The following is a 22,008-nucleotide window of genomic DNA, read 5'->3' on the forward strand; positions in this document are numbered from 1 at the left end:
CTCGAAGGATATGATCCCCATAAATAGATTAGGCAATTGCTTTTGTACCTCATGCCACCAGAATTGAATCCTTGGTCCGACCTCATAGCCAATGATACTACCTACTTCCATTTTGCTTCAGACTGAGGGTCACCTCTCCCTCTCGTTACACTAACTAATTACACACCTTTGCCGCCTAAAGACCTCGTTTGAAAGGTCCACCATAATCTCAGCATAACCACTAGCTTAAGAAAACTCTACTAAAATTATACCATCCTTCAATCCATCTAATCCCCACACTCCGAAGATTCCCCAGCCCACCTTATCGCTGATTTGAAGAGCAGCAAGACACCCAGTGCTACAGAACTTTTTGGATATGCTTATCTCCATTGCATTTTTTTGGATAACATCGTTATCAGCATTAATTATTGTTTCCAATATTAATATTAATTTGAGTGCAAAGGCACGAGTGTGCTAACTATTTATTTAAGCACACTTGTCCTCGTTAATTACCAACGTACCACCTGTAAAATCACTTGAATGAAAATGGGGTGTACATACTACTGTGGGCTAAAAGTAAGGTGAATTTATTTTTCAAACTTCGCGGGATTAAAATTTCGCTCTAGTTATTTTTTTCATGAGTTGGCAGCACTGTTAATAACATCTGGGCTAACTTTCATGTGAATGTCATTATCAGTAATATATTTACGCTTGTGTTTACCAAACGACCAAGAGTGCATTTTTCGATTTTTACAATGTCTGATTTGATTGAGCAGAGAAGTGCCATCAAATTTTGTTTGCGGAATGAAATTTCGGCTGCGGAAACGTTTAGCATGTTGCAGAAGGCATTTGGTGATTCGACCATGTTGCAGAAAAATGTTTATAAGTACAAAGACTTCAAAGAGGGTCGAGAAAGTGTTGATGACTTGGAGCGTTCCGGACGACCATCGACGTCAACAGATGACCAACACTTCAATAAAGTGAAGGAGTTAGTGCTCAAAAACCGTCGGTTGACTGTTAAAGACCTTACTGATATGATGGGAACATCAGAAGGATCTGTGAAAACCATTTTGAAAGACCATTTGGGCCTACGAAAAGTCAAATCTCGTTTGGTACCGAAAACTCTCAATTTCTTGGAAAAAAGTCGTCGCGTTGATGTGTGTGAAACAATGCTTTCAGACTATCAGGACAAGCTCAAATGCATCATAACGGGAGATGAGACTTGGATTTATGCTTACGACCCTGAAACAACCGACCAATCAAGCGAATATCGTGCTAAAGGCGAAGCCAGACCGAAAAGAGCACGTCAAAGTCGTTCAAAAATAAAGGTCATGATGACATTTTTTTTCGATTTTCGTGGTGTGGTGCACTATAAATTCCTTCCACCTGACCAAACTGTTAATAAGGAATATTATTTGAGCGTTATGCGTCGTTTACGTGAAGCAATTCGTCTAAAAAGACCAGAATTATGGGCCAACAACTCTTGGTTTTTGCATCACGATAATGCACCGTCTCACACTGCACTCGTTCTTCGTGACCATTTCGCCAAAAAATCCACGTATATCGTTCCGCAACCACCGTATTCGCCTGATTTGACTCCGTGTGACTTCTGGCTATTCCCAAAACTCAAGAGACCACTCCGGGGAACGCGTTTCGAGTCGATTGAGGAGATAAAAGCTGAATCGAAGAAGGTGCTGATGTCTATTCCGAAAATGGACTATTTGGCATGTTTTGGGGATTGGAAAAATCGTTGGCATAAGTGTATTTCATCGAGAGGGGATTATTTTGAAGGGGATGAAATTGATTTACAAGAATAAATAAAGATTTTTCATTTTACAACCAAATTCACCTTACTTTTTGCTCACAGTAGTACATATGTAGCTTGTCAGGGACACAAAATCAAATACTGACTCTTTAAATTACTAGCTGGTATCATTTCAGCTCGCCTCGTTAACACTATAATCGATACCAGTAACCAAATGAGGAGCATCGAGAATTATATTATAAGACTTGCGTAACACTGGCAAGATTTCTTCAAATTTTGGTGCCACTCAAATAATAAAATTCTCTGCATTCAACCCAAGCCCTTTAGTTTTATTTGAAAACAGAAAAAATGCTGGTTGAAGTAGCAATTCGTAACTTAAATCATGTAATTTGCCATTGGGAGCGTGGCTTGTACGGCGGTAATTTATATTTTCCTTACCAAATAAGTGTCTTAGTCTTTGATTGTTGTGATGAAAGTATGATTCGTCCACGGTTACCAAACAGTGCATCAACTTTTTCGAATTCCGATTGAACATCGTCAAACACTCCTAACCTATTCAAGTTCGAGTACCTTTACTCACCGTTTGTCTGTTACCATAGGTAGGTAGGTAAGAGGGCAAGAGTACCCCAGGTACACTACAAGTAGCACTTACGTGCCGTTTTGATACCATAATGTGGACCACTACCTGTGAAAGGATTTAGGTAGGAGAGAAAACCGTCTACAGCCATCCGGTGCTATTGATGTAGCGGAGGAGAGAAAAGGGATCTAGGCTGGAGAATTTCTTCAAGTCATCCCCAAAGGGCACGCTAAGGAATCTCAAGCGTCTAGCCGCCCGAGCCGGACATTTGCAGAGAAAGTGTTCCACAGTCTCTTTTTCTGCACGATCCCCACAGCTTCTGCAATAGGGGTTGTACGGAATTCCAAGCTTCTCCGCATGAGTGCCGATCACCCAGTGACCGTTCTGTTTCTATCCTATTGAGGTCATAGTGCTTTTGAAATAGCACACGATGAGACAGACCTCCATCTGTCTTGCGCTTTTTTTTAGAAAGAAATTTTGTAGTTTCCCTTTAACGACGGCCAAGGGGATACCGATGTCTGAGAAGGGGACAGCTGGAACCGGTTCTGCCGACCACTTCCTGGCAAGCTCATCGGCAACTTCATTTCCCTCTATATTCCTGTGCCCAGGAACCCAGATGAGGGAAATGTTCGAGACGTTTGAGTTCCTCCTAACAGGAGTTCACGAGAAGAGAGCTGCAATACGACGACGACCTTGATTGCAGCTTGGCTATCGGAAAAAATATTAATGTCTCCCTCCCAACAGTGCTCCCGAAGCATTTTGCATGCCTGAGACCGAAATGCTGGCTGATTTAGAGTAAACTCCCGCTCCCACTCCAGACTCCATTTTGGATCCGTACCGACTCTCCCCTCTTTCCAATCTTGCCTGCTCGGAAAGATAGCCATAGCACAACCCTCAAAGCACAGTTTAGGGATGGAGAGGTCAGTGCGAATAACAGAGAAGGAAGGGGAGATCTGCTTCAAGATGCTACTATGCCCTACAGGAAGTTGTTTCCAAAGGCCAATCTCCTTCAGCCTAATAGCACTCTGAGCAGCAATGGATTTGACCTGCAGATCCACAGGAATTAAGTGAAGAATAACGTTGAGCGCAGCAGTGGGACATGTTCTACAGGCACCAGTGATGCCCACACATGCAGTTCTCTGCACTCTCTCTAATTTAGTGGTGTTGTAGCCCTTCTGAAGAGCCACCAACTAAGTTGTACATCCAAAGTACGACACGTGGCTTGAGAAACCATTTTTCGCCGAACATAGATTTACAGGCGTAGAAGGCTATATTGACCTTCTTAACTCGATTTTCTATGTGCAGCTTCCAGTGGAGCTTGGGGTCAAGTATTACACCAAGATACTTGATTTCCGATAAAAGAATAAGACACTGGTTGTTAGGTCTAGGAAGCTTAAAAGGTGGAGGCTTGTATTTTCTGGTGAATAGCGTGAACTCCGTTTTGTCAGAGTAGACTCTGAGACCGCAACTGGCAGCCCATCTGCTGAGTGTAGCCAGTGCACCTTCCAAAATTTCAGCCATTACTGATGGGAAGGGACCTGAGACCATTAGGACCAAGTCATCGGCATATGCTACCACCTTTACCCCACCCCTGTTTAAGCGAGTTAAAGCTTCATCCACAGCTACTAAGCAAAGGGGAGGCGAGAGGACGCGGTGTGCCTCTATGTACGAATCTAGTGATTCTAGCCCCTCCTAACATAGCATTTATTTCCCTACCACCAAGCAGGGACGAGATCCAGAGATAGATAGGTCATTCCACCCCTAGCCTATTTAGAGCCGTGATAATTGACACCGCCGTAATATTATTAAAGGCGCCCTCTATGTCTAAAAAGGCCGCCAAAGTAAATTGTTTTCCCTCCAGAGATTTGTCTACAGTCCCTACTACCTCATGTAAGGCTGACTCGGTAGATTTCCCTTTCAGGTAAGCGTGTTGGGCTAGAGAAAGTCTGGTTTCACAGTGCTCTGGGATGTGATAGTCGATCACTCTTTCAAACACCTTGAGAATAAAGGAGGTAAGACTTATAGGTCTGAACTCCTTGGCCAGGACGTGGCCTCTCCTTCCTGCCTTAAGAATGAAGACCACTTTGGTTTTCTTCCAGCTGGCAGGAACGTGGTTTAGCGAGATACACGCCAAGAAGATTTTTTGAAGAACGGGAACCACCACGGTTTTAGTCTTCTGAAGCATTACTGGCATGATACCATCGATACCTGGGGATTTGAAAGGGGAAAAGCTCATGATTGCCCAGTTTATTCTGTTGATGGACAGAACAGATGTTAGGGACATCGCAGGTATCCCCTCCTGCCGGTTCTCGTCTTCGTTACAGACTGGAGCAATACAGTTTTCCGGGAAATGGGCATCAATAAGGATTTTTAAGGATTCGCCTGCAGATTCAGCCCACTCCCCGACAAGAGTTTTACACGAGTGGTCCTTGGACAGGATCCTGCTGAGTCTAGCCGAGTCTTTTACGGATTCGATGGATTCGCAGTACTCTTTCCAAGAGTTGCGCTTCGCATCTCTAATAGCTTTCTTATATATATATATATATAATTGGCGCGTATACACTTTTTGGGTATTTGGCCGAGCTCCTCCACCTATTTGTGGTGTGCGTCTTGATGTTAAGCCACAAATGGAGGGACCTACAGTTTCAAGCCGACTCCGAACGGCAGATATTTTTATGAGGAGCTTTTTCATGGCAGAAATGACTACCATTCGGAATTCACAGAGAAAACGTATGTTCGAATCTCGGTGAAACACCAAAATTAAGAAAACCATTTTTCTAACAGCGGTCGCCCCTCGGCAGACAATGGCAAACCTCCGAGTGTATTTCTGCCACAAATAAGAGGAAGAGATCGGCCAAACATCCAAAAAGGATGTACGCGCCAAATATATACATTTAAAAATTGGCCTCAAGGCAAGCTTACAAAATGATCAGATCAAGTTTTATACCAATAAGAGCGAGGACTTTTCTCTTGATGGACGCGATAACCGCTAAAGCGATTTTGGCCGAGTTTAACAAAGCGCGCCAGTCGTTTCTTTCTCGTGCTAACCGGCGCCAATTGGACACACCAAGTGAAGCCAAGTCCTTCTCCACCTGATCTTTCCAACGCAGAGGAGGCCTTCCTCTTACTCTGCTACCACCAGCTGGTACTGCATCGAATACTTTCAAAGTCGGAGCGTTTGTATCCATTCGGACGACATGACCCAGCCAACGAAGTCGCTGGATCTTTATTCGCTGCACCATGTCTATGTTGTCCTAAAGCTCATACATCTCATTGTTCCATCGCCTGCGATACTCGCCGTTCCCAACGTGCAAAGGTCCAAAAATCTTCCGCAGAATCTTTCTCTCAAACAATCCAATGAATTCTTCATCAGATGCTTTCATCGTCTAGGCTTCTGCGCCATACGATAGGGTGAGCCTTTACTTCACTTATATTATTTTTATGAAAAAATAGTTTTTATTAAGAGCGGAGAATTGCGTGAAGCCTGCAGTAACATTAAATATCCGGCTAGAGCGAAGCATAGAAAATAGTCTTGTTCCGAAGAAAAATCTAAAATATGAACTGCACACTTTTCCTGTATATAATCAAAATATTATTTAGGGTGTTTCGAAACAGTGCAAAACTTGTGTTGATATGTCATGTATGTCCGTATGTTTGCATACCACTTTAATTTCTTATCATTTTAACCATAAACATTGTGTCAATAAAGATTTCTCAAACATCAATTACAAATAAGGCAGAAATATAAATATATTAAATGATTTTACCTATTTCAGATTTCCAAATTTGGTAATATATGCCGTCGATCAAAATCTCAGTTTTATATAATAATTACTTCATAACAGAATAAGAAATAAATAATGATTAAAGTTTTAAATGATTCTTACTTGACATTTACACATACACATGCACATCACTCCATTGCCCTCATTACCGACTTTTTATAGATCTTTATACAATGGTTTTTAAAGCAATCAATTGATCGCAAATCAATAATTACACTGAATTTGCCAACCGGATGCAAAAAAATTTATTTTATTCAATTTGTAGTGATTGTAATTACTTAAAAGTTGAACATTTAATTCCATGTGAATTATGAATACTGCCCGACATCCATATGTACATATGTGCCAGCTGAGGCACGATCGTCAATATCAATAGCTCCAATAAGTTGTATCACAAATTGCTTATCATGCTAATAAGCAGTTCGAACTCTTGATATATGGTTCTCTGCTTGTCAAAACACTGAAAGTGACACTGAACACTACACCGCGATATACTGCTAGCGACAGTAATTTAATTTCAGTCCCGCTTGATTTCTTGAGCACCTTAACGATCTAAATTCGACGAGGCACTGAAATGTGTAGCTCTTTAGTCAGAGACTGAGTACTCCATCACCTTGGTGTTATCAGTTGCAGGTGAGAGTTTCTTTTGATTTGCCTAGATGGAGAGTATTCAGTTAACGAAGTATTTCTTCTAAGCAATAAAAAACAGTTGATAAAATGCTAAAAAATTATACTTGAGGTGGTAAAGGGTTTTCCAATAATAGTTGTTATCTATCGCTATCTAGAGATGATTAACGATTTTTTATGGCCGGAATTGGATGGTATTGATCTAGACAACGTTTATTTCCAACAAGACGGCGCTATCTGCCACACAAGCAACAAAACCATTGATCTTTTACGGGAAAAGTTTCCGGGATCGAGTTATCTCTCGAAGAGGTGATCACAATGGGCCACCGAGATCTTGTGACTTTTTTCTTTGGGGCCACGTGAAAGAGAAGGTCTACTCCAACAGGATATTGTCCTGTAAGCGTGGTCGTGGTGGTCATTTGCCTGATGTTATTTTCCACTATTAACGGCATACCTTCCTGTTTATAACGAAATAAACATTCGATTATTTGTATTAAAAAATAGCATTTTTGTTTGAATATTAAAATAACACCTCTTATTAGATAACCCTATATTATACACGTACATACATGCGTGTACTTATACGACGAATATTATGGGATGAGCGTTTGATACCAATTTTCGATGACATGATTGAAACACGTTAAGGACGAAGATTTAAATGTAATTAAGTAGTATTTAATTAATACTTCAATGTCTTTAGAAATGCTTCTTAGGTTTTTTACTGCAAAACTAATAACTAAATACACAGTACAACAAATTTAGATTTTCTGAAGTTCTACTATAGAACCTCTTCTTTTCGCCAAGCGAAGTGTCGAATAGATGAAGCAACTGGTATAAATGAACATACATACAAATATTGGCAAAGCGGGAATAGAGCTGCCTTAAATGATATGTGATTGTAAGACATCGAGTTATACCAGTGTAATGAGGTACAACCATACTCTCTAGCAGCGAATCTTGCTCGATAACTTTGTTGTTGTTTCTTTCACACGCACATTTTTCGTTAAGTTAATCGAGCATAGAAATGCGAGCGGGGAAATGGCGAATAGAAGGGACCTATAGAAACTGTAAAACATGACAAGTGCTGTACTATAACTTTTTTACACAAGGTGGCGCAAAATTAATCATTAATTTGATTTTTGAATACATTTTTTATTAAATACAAAACAAAATAGTGGATGTGTGAAAGTAGTAATTTTGAGTAGTAGAAATCTCTATAACATTTTCAACCTTTACGAGCTCCATTGCTTGTCTGTTTGTATACTGCAGCTGTCGAGTTCGCTAGTCCCAAATATAATTGACTTACGACGCTATTTGCAGAAATTATAAATCATATAGAGTGATTAATTTTGAGCCCTTTGCACATAAAATGTCTACTTGTCGTGTACCTTCACTTCACCTTCATATGTTCCCTTTCCTGTTCCAGACATATTGTTGGACAATGATGTTTGCTTTGACACTAGCGGTGGCAATTAAGTAGCTGAAAAATGATGTGAACGTATATGAGCATGCACCACTCAGGATAAAGAAGCATTAAATATAAAATACTAGCTTACATCTGAAAAGAGATAAAATGCAATTACGTACCGAAACTTCAAGCCAATCAATTCAGGGAGTTTCAGCATCTCTATGGAGGAGATTTCACTGTTTTTTTGTTTTACAACCGAGTTTCATGATTTTTTTATATTTAGGAAGCCAGACGCGTCCGCAACAACATACCGAAATTTCAAGCCAATCAGAGCTCAGCTGAGCGAGTCAGGGCTATCAGAGCAAAATTGGAGGAATTGCATCATCTTTGCTGAGGAGATTTGACAGTTTTGTTGTTTTACAACCGACTTTCATGATTTTTTCATATTCAGAAGAGCTGACGATTCCTCAGTTACGTGCCGAAATTTTAATCCAATCAAAGACAAGCTAAGCAAGTTAAAGCTTTCTTACTGAAGGCTGACGTATCCGCAATTACTTGCCGAAATTTCAAGCCAATCAGCGTTCAGATGAGCGAGTTATATCACTTTCACTGAAAGGTTTTATGTCACAGCTTCAGGCCAATCTGAGCAAAATTGAGGGAGTTACAGCAACTTTACCGAAGAGATGTGACAATTTTGTTGTTTCGCAACCGATTTCCATAATTTTGCATATTTGGAAAGCCTGTCTCTTCCTCAACAATGTGCCGAAAGAGCCAATCAGAGCAAAGCTGAGCAAGTTATAGCACTCTTCTGAAAGGTTATATGTCAAAGTTTCAAGACAATCAGATCAAAATTGAGGGAGCTACAGGATCTTTACCGATGTGATTTGATAGTTTTGTTGTTTCACATCCGATTTTCATGATTTTTTCATGTTTAGAAAGGCTGACGCTTCTGCAATTACGTGCCGAAATTTCGAATCAATCAGAGCAAAGCTGAGTGCAATAGCACTTTTACTGAAAGGTTATATATCAGTTTTGTTGTTTTACAACCGGTTTTAATGGCTGTTACATATGTATTTAGAGAGTCTAGCGCTTTTGTCAGTACAAAACAAACGACAAAACAGACAAAACTAGGAGACATAATAGGGGTTTGAAAATTTAGTGACTGTGTTGGCAATATTGTGATTTGTGAGGTTTTAGCTAAAAAAACTAATGAAAATGAGGTTCCGCGTGGTAAATTGTTAATGCTACAGTTAATATAATGGCTCCAAATGCAGTTTTATGCGTTTTTATATGGAAGACGCCGCACACTGGGGATTTAGCGGAAGAAAGTCAAATTTGCAACATACCACCTACGCAATGTTTAATGGTATTTCTAAATTCCAGAATAGAGCAAACAATAAAATCAAAAAGAATTACTAAACTCCGACTTACAGTTTTTTTTTATAGATGTGTCAAAAGTACAATTTTTTTATAGTATTTAACTGACTAAGAAACAACTTCAAAGCCCAAGGTGGTTTTTTTTCCTTTTGCTTGAACCGACTTCCAATTTTTTATTTTTCATTTAGGGTACGATATTTTTATATATTTTAGCCGGAAGAACAAAGGCTGTGAAGCATTTGATTATCTATTTATAATTAATTTTAATTAATTAAAAAACTCATATTCCTTCATATTCTTGGAACTGCAAGTTGAGCTACATTTACCTACGGTCAGAAACTAGTATCAACGTGTTGCTTAATAACGTCTCTTTCGGTTTTAATCAATTGCAGGTGCCACCAGGCGCCACTGATTATTTTTTGGCAATGATAATAACTAAACGCTTTCTAGTGTGTGCATAATGATAACGAAACACTTTTAATTTTGTTTTGACATTTTGAGGGTAATTCAGAATTATGAACTTACATGTATCCTGTGCGTAAATATTGGCTGGCTTATATTAATAAAAAAAAAAAAATTAAAATTTATGAATTTTAAAAAACATTGTTTTTTAAAATTAAAAAAAAAAAAATAGTTTTTAAACATGTTCTTTTCATACACAAATATATACAACCTCGTTAGTAGTAAAAATGTAAATATTTTTTGGGATGTATACTTTTTTCCGCATCTCTGTACAAAAATCCCCAGTGTGCGCCGTAGCAAGAAAGTGTGAGTAGCTGCGTATAACTTCTTGCCTTAGGTAGCTTCTATTGCTTTCGGCTACTCTTTCTCTTTACAAACAAGTAATTCTCCTTTCTTTTGTTTGTTTATTCTTGGGTACTGACGACACAGCGACTTCAGAAGGGGCACCCTTGTATTCTATCAAACTTGAGATGACAAGTAGCTAGAAGCAGAGATGCATGCGCCAAAAGTATTCAGGCTTAAGTTGAGAGTGTGAACCGGAAAACGTTAAGTATATTAAGGGTTGAAATTAAATACAGCAATCAAGTTATATTGTCATTAGTTTTGACTTCTATTTAGCAAATCAGTGATCGAATTCAGAAGAATTATAGATAAAGGGTCCGCCATATAACTTTACGGAATTAAGAATGCTATAAAAAAGAAACTATAAACTCAATATTTTTCCAAACTGTTTTTTTTTATTTTGAAGTACAATCCTTCCGGTGAATGATGTAACACAACTTCATTCATATTGATGCCTCGGCTAGCCATGCACCAACCCATACGATCGGTCCAGTTTTTCAACACATTTTCGATTGTATGCGGTGAACTGATGTTCCTGGTGATTCACGAACCCTCTCGGCCACAGCAGCAATATTTTCGGGTGTACGCACGGTTTTTGGTCGGTCACGCGTTGGTTTGTCAATAAGCAACCCAGTTTCTTTTACTTTTTTCGCAAAGTAACGCACATACGCTTCATTCGGTGCTTTTCTTCTTCCCATTGCCGTACGTAATTTTCGTACACATTCTGCAACATTACCATGATTTTCAAAGTAATGTCGCAATATTTCTTTGAGCGTATACACAACCATTTTCGTTCAGCGGAAGAATAAAACTAATTTTCTGTCAAATCAGATGGCAGCTAAGTGTTACCATTCTTCAAATAATATCTAGTTCAAATCCGTAACGATAGATGGCGGGCCCTGTAGATATTTTATTTGGAGAAAGTAAACTTTGTTTGATATATGTTTGTTTGTTTTTTTGAAAATTTAGGTAATATGAATTCATTTATCACTTTTATTCTACCTTAGAGCTGCTAGTTAATGAATACGCTTTTATATTCACATTTCACATATTTGCTCTTACTTTTTTATTGCTTCGATTTAAACTAATTAATCGCAACTTTTTAAATAAAACGCGACACTTTAGATTGTTTTTCTAAAACCATTTTAATATACTTATAAATATTGGAAAATTTTCAAACAACAAATCAAATATCAGCTTAAAATTCTTGCTGCAATTTCCTATGCAGCTGGTTCTATCGGGTGCTTATTTAAGAGCTTGAAAGCTTTTTTTATTAATGCATCTTATACAATTTACAGAGACGTTATAATATTGCCACTAGTACGTAAATAATAATACTAACAAGCAGATTGAATGTAAGCCATCTTTGCGTAGCATTCGGCTGAAGTAAGCTGGATGCAGAACTTGAAATGATAATACAAAACAGATATAGGTATAGTTGGAAAGATTTTCTCTTTTATTGTAATCTGGTAATTTTATTTATTATTATTATTTTCTTTTAATATTATATCCGGCATATTCCCGCCGTGGCAACGATCAGTCCAATTTTTGACTATTTTTCTAATAAATCTAAAAAATAAGCCCAAACAGGAAACATACAACATAAACGATAATCAATTGGTTTGAATTTTTGCACGAGTTGCATTTTATAGACACGTAAGCCCAGATCCTTCGTAAAATTTTCCACATAATCGAATGGTAAAGGCTAACAACTGGATAATAGATTTTTTTTATTTCAAAGTAAGAGTTGTTAATCGCATTAAACGATTTATAATGACTCGCCAATTCTTACTGAACAAAAATATTGCGCCGGGTTTGGTATAATGCAACATTGGCAATTGTAGGCAAAGTATAATGAATTATTTTATGAAGTTTGGTGGAAATATTAGGCGGTCGTTCAGAAACAACCTTCATAACTCCCAACTATTCCGGAAATAATAGTTTCGTAATTATTTGTCTGCAAAGTGCACTCGGGAACTTCTCTATAGTTTGGCACATTATAATATATCATTTTCTAAACTTCACTAAAATTCTCAAAATATACACTCACGCGCGTGTTTTTACTTACTTTTATACTTCTATTCGAAGTGTTACAATGAAAATTAAATGCAAATGCATTTACCAATATCATGCATTCAAATTTTAAACGAGAATAACAATTCATTGGAACACATTGCAACAGTATAGTGTTGCCGGATGAATGTAAAAATATGAAAATCAGGGTTATTTTTTTGAACCGCGGCCAAAGGCCTCCCACGCAGAAAAAAATTCTATGCAAAAATTGTACAAATCTAAAAAAAGCCTTCTAGCCGACGCTCCTGTATAATTCAATTTCATATGTTTATAATGCAAAAATATTTTTCAGTTCTTAACTAAAGCAAAAAATACTGTATATTTACAAACAACCTTCCAGTGAACGTCTCTGCATGCGAATTTCGTTCTTATTTGAGGTGTCTGGCAACATCAACTTTTCGCAAAATTACACAACTTATAAGCCTGCGGAGGGTGCATTTTTAGTTTTAAGATAGGGATACACCCCTGTATGCCCCCATTACAAACATTTTTTTCAAAGCGTATTACACTATGCCAAAGATTTTCGAAAATGTCAACACAGTTTGCCATTCGCAGCTGTCGAACGATATTTATCGATATCGATAGTTCTTGCGCAAATAAAAAGCACCCTTTATTAAAAATATTTAGTAGTACTTCCAAATGGTACTGAAAAGGCCAACACTGGCTGCCACAATTTTGACATTTGTCTGATTCCACCAGATGGTGAATTTACATTTTCAATGCATTTTTCTGCGTTCTACTATTCATTCCGTTTATGTTAGTCTGTTCTATGGTTGCGTTTTTGGTTTCGTTGAAAGAAAAGTTAGTGAATTTATATGTTATTGTAAATAAAGGCGAATGTTTAAACAAATCTCGGTTGAATGAGTACAACTAAAACCTAATGAAAAATTTAACATAATGGATAATAAGAAGGATATTTACAATTTGTGGGTGCAGTATACGACCAAGGCGAGTACAAAAACATAAGTGAACAAAAAACAAATAAATAATTCTCAGAAAATGGGTAGTTGATTTCAAACTGTAAATTTTGTTTAAGTGTAACTTGTGGTTGTGTGCCACCGTATCAGCGGATTATTGTATCACAAATAATTGTTGGGCGTGTTTGAAGCATTAATCATCATCTGTAGTATCTCAGTAGGTGATTGGGGCTATTGGCCACATCGTAAGAATTGACAATCAAAATAAAATTGCATACGTCTAAAGCGGCTTTATAATTTGAACATAAATATACATAAATAAACATGAAATGAACTGTATATGCATGTTTTATCAATTTATTTGTTTATTATATATCTTTTCTTGATTGACTATAAGATTATATAATGCAGCACATTATGGATAAACATAATTTATATACTGATAACAAAACCACCCGGCCGCCCACTTACAAAAAATATTAGGCTCAAACTGCATTACAACGCTGTCGACTCATTCCACCCAGTAAATAAATAAACGCTTGCTCTCTTCGATTTCCATTTACGCTCATTCGACGCTAATTGTGCTCTCGTTTACTCTCTCTCCAAATCATGTTTTCAACTTTGTTTTTTTTCCGGCTTTTTTTTTTGTTTTGCATGAAAACAGAATGATGAGTCCTATTTTCGTGAATTCATTGAACGTTTTGTGAATATCTGGAAGAGTCAATTACCGATAGATTTTACACGTGACGGTCTACCGCTATGGCATGAGGTGCACCCGGATAATGGTCCACACCTGGGGCGCCTGCCGGATGAGTTGCTACCAGCAATAGGAAAATTTATTATAATCGCCCGCGATGCTAGCGAAAATGTATGTACGATGTATTGCACAATATATAAATTTGATAAGAAATCGGAAGTTACAGTATAGTTGTTTTTTATTCTATTTCAGGGCATCCTCGACGATGAACAGATACGTCAGATTGCAGTGTTGGTTGATTGCTTGGTGATAATATGTCGACATTTTGATAACATTTTGGCGGTTATAAAATATGAGTATAAATCGAATTTAATCGCTATATTAACGAACACTTTCAAAGAGGTAAGCAAGACAGATAAATACACTAGTAACAAGATAGATTTTATATTGTTTCATATTGGGAAATATGTATGTACATATGTATATTGCAAGTACATATCTTTTAAATGTTACTAAGAAATATCAATTTTATGAAGGACCAATTTCACGTTCTTATCCCGCGTAAAGTTTTACTAAAAACTGAATGTTACGTAGGTAACGACCACGGCAGCAGAATTAACGGAACGACCCGGAATTATATTTGACAAACCAATGTCAGTCCAGCGAAATGTCTTAATATTTATTGATAGTGTTTCAGGATAAAATGATAAGTGAATGATGCTTCAGGATAAATATTTATTTATTTATTTATTTAATTATACAAACGCCAAACGGCAATATACTACATAGATTTAATTTATTCAAAAAAGGGAATAATTTATAATAATATAATAATATAGAGGGGGTATTTATTAGTTTGAGATAACAGTAAGACTAATATGTTAATAAATTGAGCAAACAAATTATGTTAGGTGCCGTTTAACAGCTGCAACAAATGCACCAATGGATCCGCCATAGAATTCCACGTCATTATTGAGTGTATTGACTAGATTCGCAATACGATTATGTGGGCCACCAATTACGTAATTTTTGCTTGACTTGACAGTTTTTAATAGGCGACGACGCCTCAGATGTAGGTTAGCCGGCGCAAATTCAAAGCAGGCTGCTGCGTCTGGAGCATCTATCAGGCCATTGAGTACTTTGTAAAAGAAAACTAAGTCTGTCACCTGTCGACGTCTTTGCAGTTCCTCGATTCCGTAATGAATGTAGATGTCATCAGTTGAGGTGCAGCCTTGAGGCTTATACCGGTTCTCTTGGGCCAGGTCCCTGAACGCGCTATTTACTACTAAGGTGCGGAAACTGGGACCTAGAACTGTATGCGCAGTTATGCGAAGCCCAAATAACCTCTCACTGAGTTTCACGTTCAATAATATCTTCTCAACTCAAATAATAAGCTCATCAGCAATAATGAAGCTGTCAAGGAGACTCCGCTCATCATTTAAAAAATGATCTTCAAGTTTATAATGAGCTACGATCATCGCATATCTGAATACATTAAACAGTCAGGTATACCTGGAAATAAACGTTCTTTTATTTTATTTGCTAAAAAAAAATTACCACTTCTAACTGTTGAAGATTCAATTCAACCATTTTTATTGACAAATCCATAATAAGACATGCATGTCTTTGCTGTTAACTAAAGACGTAATAACATATGGAATATTCACATTGAGCAATCAGTAATAAATGACACCAAGAAAGATAACAAAGAACCTGTATGTGCACGATGGTAGTGCTATGAATAATTGCCTGTAATCCAAAAGTGTAAAAAACAAAAAACAAAAATAAAATAAACGGTTACCTGCGGCGTGAGTGGAATATTAATACATATATATATAATACAATAATTGGCACGTAAACCCATTTTAAGAGTTAGGCCGAACTCCTCTCCCTATTTGTGGCGTGCGTCTTTGATGTTGTTCCACAAAGCTGAATCCGAACGGCAGATACCTTTTATGAGGAGCTTTTTCTTGGCATAAATACACTCGGAGGTTTGTTGTTGTTGAACATTCCCTATACATGGACGGGGAATGCTGCTGGAGTAACAGTCCTTGGCCGGATATAAATCCGGGTCATTCCGGTAACGTAGAACCGACTGTCATGGGAATGGAAGTTGTCATTGCCATTGTCATTCTCGGAGGTTTGTTATTGCCTGCCGAGAGGCGGCCGTTATTAGAAAAAACTTTTTCTTCATTCTAGTGTTTCACGGAGATCCTACGCACTACGCAGCGGAAATATTAAAGGGGAATTTAATTTCACACGTTAAAATGACTATTGCTTACCAGTAGATAAGTACGTACATAATCCCTATGTTCTGTGGAATTTGTCTGTGGCTAGAAAGAAATTCTATAAAGTGTTTTACATCCACATACATATTTTTCAATTTTCGTAATACAATTTAATCAATGATTTTCTTTTCTGCAGTGTATGACCCGCCAACAAGCTTCCATAGAAGTAGTTCATCTCTTTTGCAGCTTCTCTCAATTTTTGGAAGTAATGTATGATCCATACTTGACTTGGCGTAGCTTCTTGCGCGGCGTTTATGCGGATTTTCACAAGATACCATACAAGCCACATACGGTGCATGTTGAAATTGTGCCTTTTATTTATGGTTTGCAAAATATTTATTTTAAATGTCTGAAATAATAAAAAAAAAACTTTTTCTTGTAGATTGTTTCCAAAAAGATGAAATCACCAAATTTCCATCAATTGGAGAATGTTTGGTGAATGCTTTGGGTGCTGTCATATGTGGATCTCAGGTAGTATGAATGTTTATATTATCTACTGAAATAAATACAGTGTAGAAATCGTGTTTTAATTTCTATTTTTGTAAGCTTTTTGTCTAACATATGTATGTACATACATACATGCGCGTACATACATTGAAGGCTTTTTGGATTTGAAGTAAATTTTTGATTTTTGCTATCATGTACTATGCCTTTTTCAATATTATGCATAAAGACTAATTTGCAGTGAAGAAATTGTTAAATAGGCTTCTAACAAAAACTTTTCACATCAGCATACATAAATTTTTGTCTACTTATTTATTAATAAATTGGTCTTTATGCATATTTCTATTGCTTTGTTTGCTCTTGACATCAACATAACATTTTTATTTTATTTTTTGTTATTAACCACCCTCATTGTAAATGCTTCTATTTCCTTATTTCATATTTAAATTTACTGTGATGTGCTTTTGTTGCAACTTAACAACTTGAATTTCAAATCCATTTGTACCTGTATGTATAAAACGAAAGCAAATTCTGTACACACACACTTGCAGAAATCGCTAGCATCTTTCGCATCTAAAAGTACAACAAATTGTGGTGAAGGGCAAGAAATCTGTGATAATTTGGTGAGTGGTTCTACAAGAAACCTAAAGCAACACTGATTAATATTTGTACCTATTAGTTTTTTAAACTTTGTATTTGTTAACAACTTTCTATCGCTTTATATTGCTATTACTTCAATTGTAATTGTATTTGTGCTAAAAATGTAATTACTATAATGCTGTTCAAATTTCCTAATTGTAAATTGGAGAACGTTATTAATGGAAACCTTTCAGCTATACTTTCAAAAAAGTTTTATTTTTGTGACGAATGAATAGTGAAGTTTTAACAGTACGTCAGAAAAAATATTCAGTCTCAAACATGCAAATACCGAAGTTTCTGCTTCTGTTGTAATAATATACGAGTAAAGTCGTACTCATTGTCGTGAGAAAGTCCCCATATCATTTTCTTCTTCTTTTTTTGATTTTTTTCCGTGAAACTTGCGTAACGCCTGTCGTTTAGATCCTAGTCATATTTTATTTTATTATTTATTATTTTATCCAGAATTCGCTCATCTCAACTATTATTTTTTCTCCCCGGTCTCCAGGATTCCTAGTCCTATAGGACTTGTATAGACCGTATTCAGAAATTTTTTTCCAATTTTAATCAGGGCTACACATTGAGCTTAATAAAAAAGTAGTTTATTTTTTTATATCAATAATGTGAACGTTATGTGCTTAACAAAAAACGATTTCGTTTTGCTGATTATCATAGAAATTCGTCAATAAAAATTTTGTTTTGTTGATTATCGAAAAAAATTATCAAAATGTGTTTGTTTTCTAGTTTCCCAATACTTTGCTTTGACAATCAAACGTACAGAACATTGTTGTTGGTGCCACCACCTTTAATAAATGCGCCTTGGGATATATACAATATAACCCTTTGTCAATTAGCACACTGGCTACTAGGACCTTCGGTGATTGAAATAAAATGATATTTTTTTTTGTTCTTGATCATCAAAAAAAAAAAAACAATTAATTTTTGCTTATTTTGTTTACCCTACTACCACACAAATACATACAAGTTAGTTGAGTTGTCTTGAAGAAAAAATGCTCATTTAAAACTTTTCAAATAATTATAAAATCCAAAATCTTTCCGAAACGGTAAACTTCAGCTAGAAAAGTAGTTAAGAATAAAAATTACTCATTATTTATATAATTACATTTTAAATTTGATGATCGGAACTAAAAATTTTACAAAAAACATAACGAAATTCGTTCAAAAATTAAAAGATAAACATTGAAAAGAATTTACTTTTAACATTGTCAGCATTGAATAATTAATTTTTGATTTTATTAAAATATCTGTTACCTTGATTATTTAAAAACTAAAATTCCAATTTTCGCATAAATTCTACAGAAATGGACAAAGAATCTAAAGTATCAGAAACATCGGTATATTTCTGGTAATTTAGCTAAGACTTATGGATTGTGTCCCACCCTTCCTTTATACCGGTTCAGTATCTACTTAAATGTAATCTGCTCGAATAAGTAATTTAAGAATGGTCTTTTTATTTTTAACACGGTCATGAGTTTTGTTTTTTGGTTCGGGAGTTTTTTAATTCTTATAAGCAGAACCGCTTCTGCATTAGTGTAGATTAAAGATTATACATCAGATCTGTTGTTGATGTTGTGGTAGTAGCATAAAAATTCCCCATCCTTACTTACGGGGAATGCTGCTGGAGTGATAGTCCTTGGCCGGATATAAATCTGGGTCGTTTCGGTAACGTAGAAACGACTATCGTGGAAACGCCATACATCATCAACGCCATATAATTTTGGCGCAAGTGTTGTATATTAGTGAGTGTATAGCGTAAGACTTCTGCACAAGAAACAAAACAAAAAATACATAAATAGTTTAACTTATTTACTTACTTACTTTACCTATTTACTTTTGCTATCCTTTATACAAGGTGGCGCAAAATTAATAATCCTATCGGATACTTATGAACTTAGTAGTTGCAGTATACAAAGAGATAAGCCATGGAGCGCGTAAAGGTTAGAATAAGGATTTTGATCACACAAAACCTTTTTTTGTTTATTTACTGGAAAATTTGTTAAAAAAAAAGATAATTAGTTTGGCGCCACCTTGTATAGTATATTATATTAATTTTCATCTAACTATAGTGTCATTCAGCTTAATGTACATATTCTACCAATTATAAATTATTGAATAGCATACCACCAAAAAAAATTTAATTGCTATTGACAAAAATAATATGAAACCATTATTCGCTACAGCGTAATGGCATGCGTGCCATTTGCCCGGCTACCGTTTCAGTCATTATGAAGATTATTTCTCAATGGGAAAGTGCCAGCGAACTGCGTGCAGTTGCATTGAAATGCTGTGCTCTAATGGCCATTGTATTACAAAAGTCTAGTCCTGAAGAAGTGAGTATTTCGACGAAAAGTGTAGGCAAATTTTCACAGTTAAAATTATTGTTGTTTCCTTTTTCATCTCCTACAGCGCCAAATAGATTTAGTTACTTTAATCCAACTTTACTGTGATGCTATACAAGCGCTATTAAATACCGATCATTTCACAAGCGGCAATGGTGCGGCATTCGAAATCGCTAGCGATGATGAAGCCAGCGATATGATTGTGGATGTGAATGCGCTTGCGGTTACAGTGGAAAATGTGTGTCTCTTTCTGGCCGATGGTCCGAAAGCGCAAATTATTTGTGAAACTATTGCGGAGACTGCGCTCGTGGATACGTTGATAAGCATTCCAAAGCAAATGAAGGTGAGATTTTCAAAAATATTAATTTTTTGCCTACTGTATTTTGAATTCCTTGCAGGCCTGGAATATGGATTATACGCCAGTGCTTTGTGCTACTACAAAAGCATTGGCTGTGATTACACGCAATTCGCCGGCAATAGCCGAGCATTTGCGTGTGTACGAGAAAATAGAGAAATTTTTTAAGAGTTTAAAAGTGTTAGCAGTGCCTACGGATAAACTTTTGGATGCCTGCTTTAATATGGCCTATAATGAGCAAACTAATCTGCTGGTACTACCGGAGGTTGTGGTCAAATTGATTGAATGGCTGCCGGAAATGAATGAGCGTGAACAAATCTATCTAAGCAATGTGATACTGTGCGGTTGTACCAGTAGTTATGCGACGTACGTATAGCATACACACACAAAAATACATATATCTCACACATTTTCATAACGAACTATAACTTTTCACTTTCTCTAGTAAATCCGCCGCTTGCGACAATCGCACTATTAAAGCCGCTTGTGAGTGTTTACATCAGTATGAAAAACTCACCGAAACCTGCATTCAAAACTTCATTAAGCTCATTGAAGAACTAAGCAAAGTTAGCATAATTCCCATTGAGTTAAAACGAGTTTTTAGTCTTTTGCGTGAGGAGAGCGGCTTTCCACAGTCAAAGCAATTGTTACAAACGCTAGTCATCTGCTCGTTGCATAGTCTCAAAAGTAGCAATGTTTGTACACAGTTTTTTACAATCAGTGCACCGAGTGATGGCATTATGGTGCCCGATATCAAAAACTGGGCCATGTCTGGTTCATATGGTTTCATTTTTCATATACTATTAAGGCTGCGAGAGAAGCCGAACAACAAATATGGCAAAAACGCAGCAAATACTGAGGCTACAAAGGATGGCGATCACCCGAATTGCCGACGCATGTTGCTCAAGTAAGCATTTAATATTTTTATTCTCTCTTACAGTTATTTGATTAATTTGGTTTTTAGTTTGCGCACTGCCAGTCACACTGGATTTGAAGTGTTCATACAGAATAGTGGCAATTTGGTGGTTGCTGCTTTAACGCGTCGCGAATATCTCACATCTGTAGTGCATACGAAAACATTGCTGGATGGTCAATGGCATTATGTTACTGTCGTGATCACACCACCAAAGCGCCCTTTTTCTTATAGCCAAATAAATGTTTACATTGATTTCATGCAAAAGCTAAGTGCCACACTCAAAGTGCAGGCCATCAATGAGGTATATATATACATATACTTATGTAGCTATAATATGATACATATTTACGTATTTAATCATATTCACTTTTGCTGCCATCCAGCCTTTCAACTTTTGCTCAATCGGCTCTGCAGCTTTGCCACTTCGCGGTCATCCTGTTCCACATCATACGTCCAGTGCTACCGGTTCTCCCTTGCCGCGCTCATCATCACAAGAGACGAGCAGTTCATATAAAGGTGTATTGCCTAGTCTGCTCGAACGCACACTGTCAACTAATGTAAGTTACTTTCAATTTACCTAATGTAGTTGTAACAGCATACTCTGTTGAAGTGATAGGATTCTGACCCGGATTTAATAATCCAAAGAAAGCTGTTAAAAAAGGCAAATGCTCCTCTATTTATTCAACATTCCACACAAGAAACTTCCGAATTAAAGTCCACATTTGCAAAATTTGTATGAAGACGGAAAAAGAACTTGTGAACCGAAAGCATCTCGTTAGCACGAAACTCGATTCTACGCAACCGGAACGATCAGATTTAATCTGACCAAGGACTTTCACTGTAGAACCACTCTCCAAATACTCATGGGGAATGTTTATGCTGTTACAATAATAACAACTACAATCTAGACGCTTGTTGCATACTGCCCTCTTAATCGGGTGCCTTCAGAGTTTCCTAAATAAGTTCCTGTGAATGCCTTGGATTAGAAATTGTCAGA

The 22,008-nt window shown here is 36.8% G+C and overlaps 2 protein-coding genes across 3 annotated transcripts in view; one reads left to right on the plus strand and one right to left on the minus strand.

Annotated features, from left to right (window-relative positions):
- The window catches only part of LOC129242701 (adenylyl cyclase X E), a 41,561-nt gene extending 35,415 nt beyond the window's left edge, over positions 1-6,146 (minus strand). The window contains exon 1 of the mRNA XM_054879500.1: positions 6,089-6,146. The gene's annotated coding sequence lies outside the window, so the exon portion shown is untranslated. The remainder of the gene's footprint in view (positions 1-6,088) is intronic.
- Positions 6,147-13,169: 7,023 nt separating this feature from the next.
- The window catches only part of LOC129242312 (neurobeachin-like protein 1), a 167,631-nt gene continuing 158,792 nt past the window's right edge, over positions 13,170-22,008 (plus strand). The window contains exons 1-12 of one of the 2 annotated variants that reach the window (XM_054878888.1): positions 13,170-13,346; positions 13,980-14,183; positions 14,265-14,414; positions 16,437-16,623; positions 16,683-16,771; positions 17,296-17,367; positions 19,582-19,731; positions 19,808-20,083; positions 20,139-20,461; positions 20,541-21,002; positions 21,060-21,312; positions 21,395-21,568. In XM_054878888.1, coding sequence (XP_054734863.1) covers positions 13,296-13,346; positions 13,980-14,183; positions 14,265-14,414; positions 16,437-16,623; positions 16,683-16,771; positions 17,296-17,367; positions 19,582-19,731; positions 19,808-20,083; positions 20,139-20,461; positions 20,541-21,002; positions 21,060-21,312; positions 21,395-21,568 — 2,391 coding nt within the window. In that variant the 5' untranslated portion in view covers positions 13,170-13,295. The remainder of the gene's footprint in view (positions 13,347-13,979; positions 14,184-14,264; positions 14,415-16,436; positions 16,624-16,682; positions 16,772-17,295; positions 17,368-19,581; positions 19,732-19,807; positions 20,084-20,138; positions 20,462-20,540; positions 21,003-21,059; positions 21,313-21,394; positions 21,569-22,008) is intronic. The other variant, XM_054878889.1, reaches the window with a different exon arrangement.

Source organism: Anastrepha obliqua, chromosome 3, assembly GCF_027943255.1.
Source record: "Anastrepha obliqua isolate idAnaObli1 chromosome 3, idAnaObli1_1.0, whole genome shotgun sequence".
NCBI classification, from domain to species: Eukaryota; Metazoa; Arthropoda; class Insecta; order Diptera; family Tephritidae; genus Anastrepha; species Anastrepha obliqua.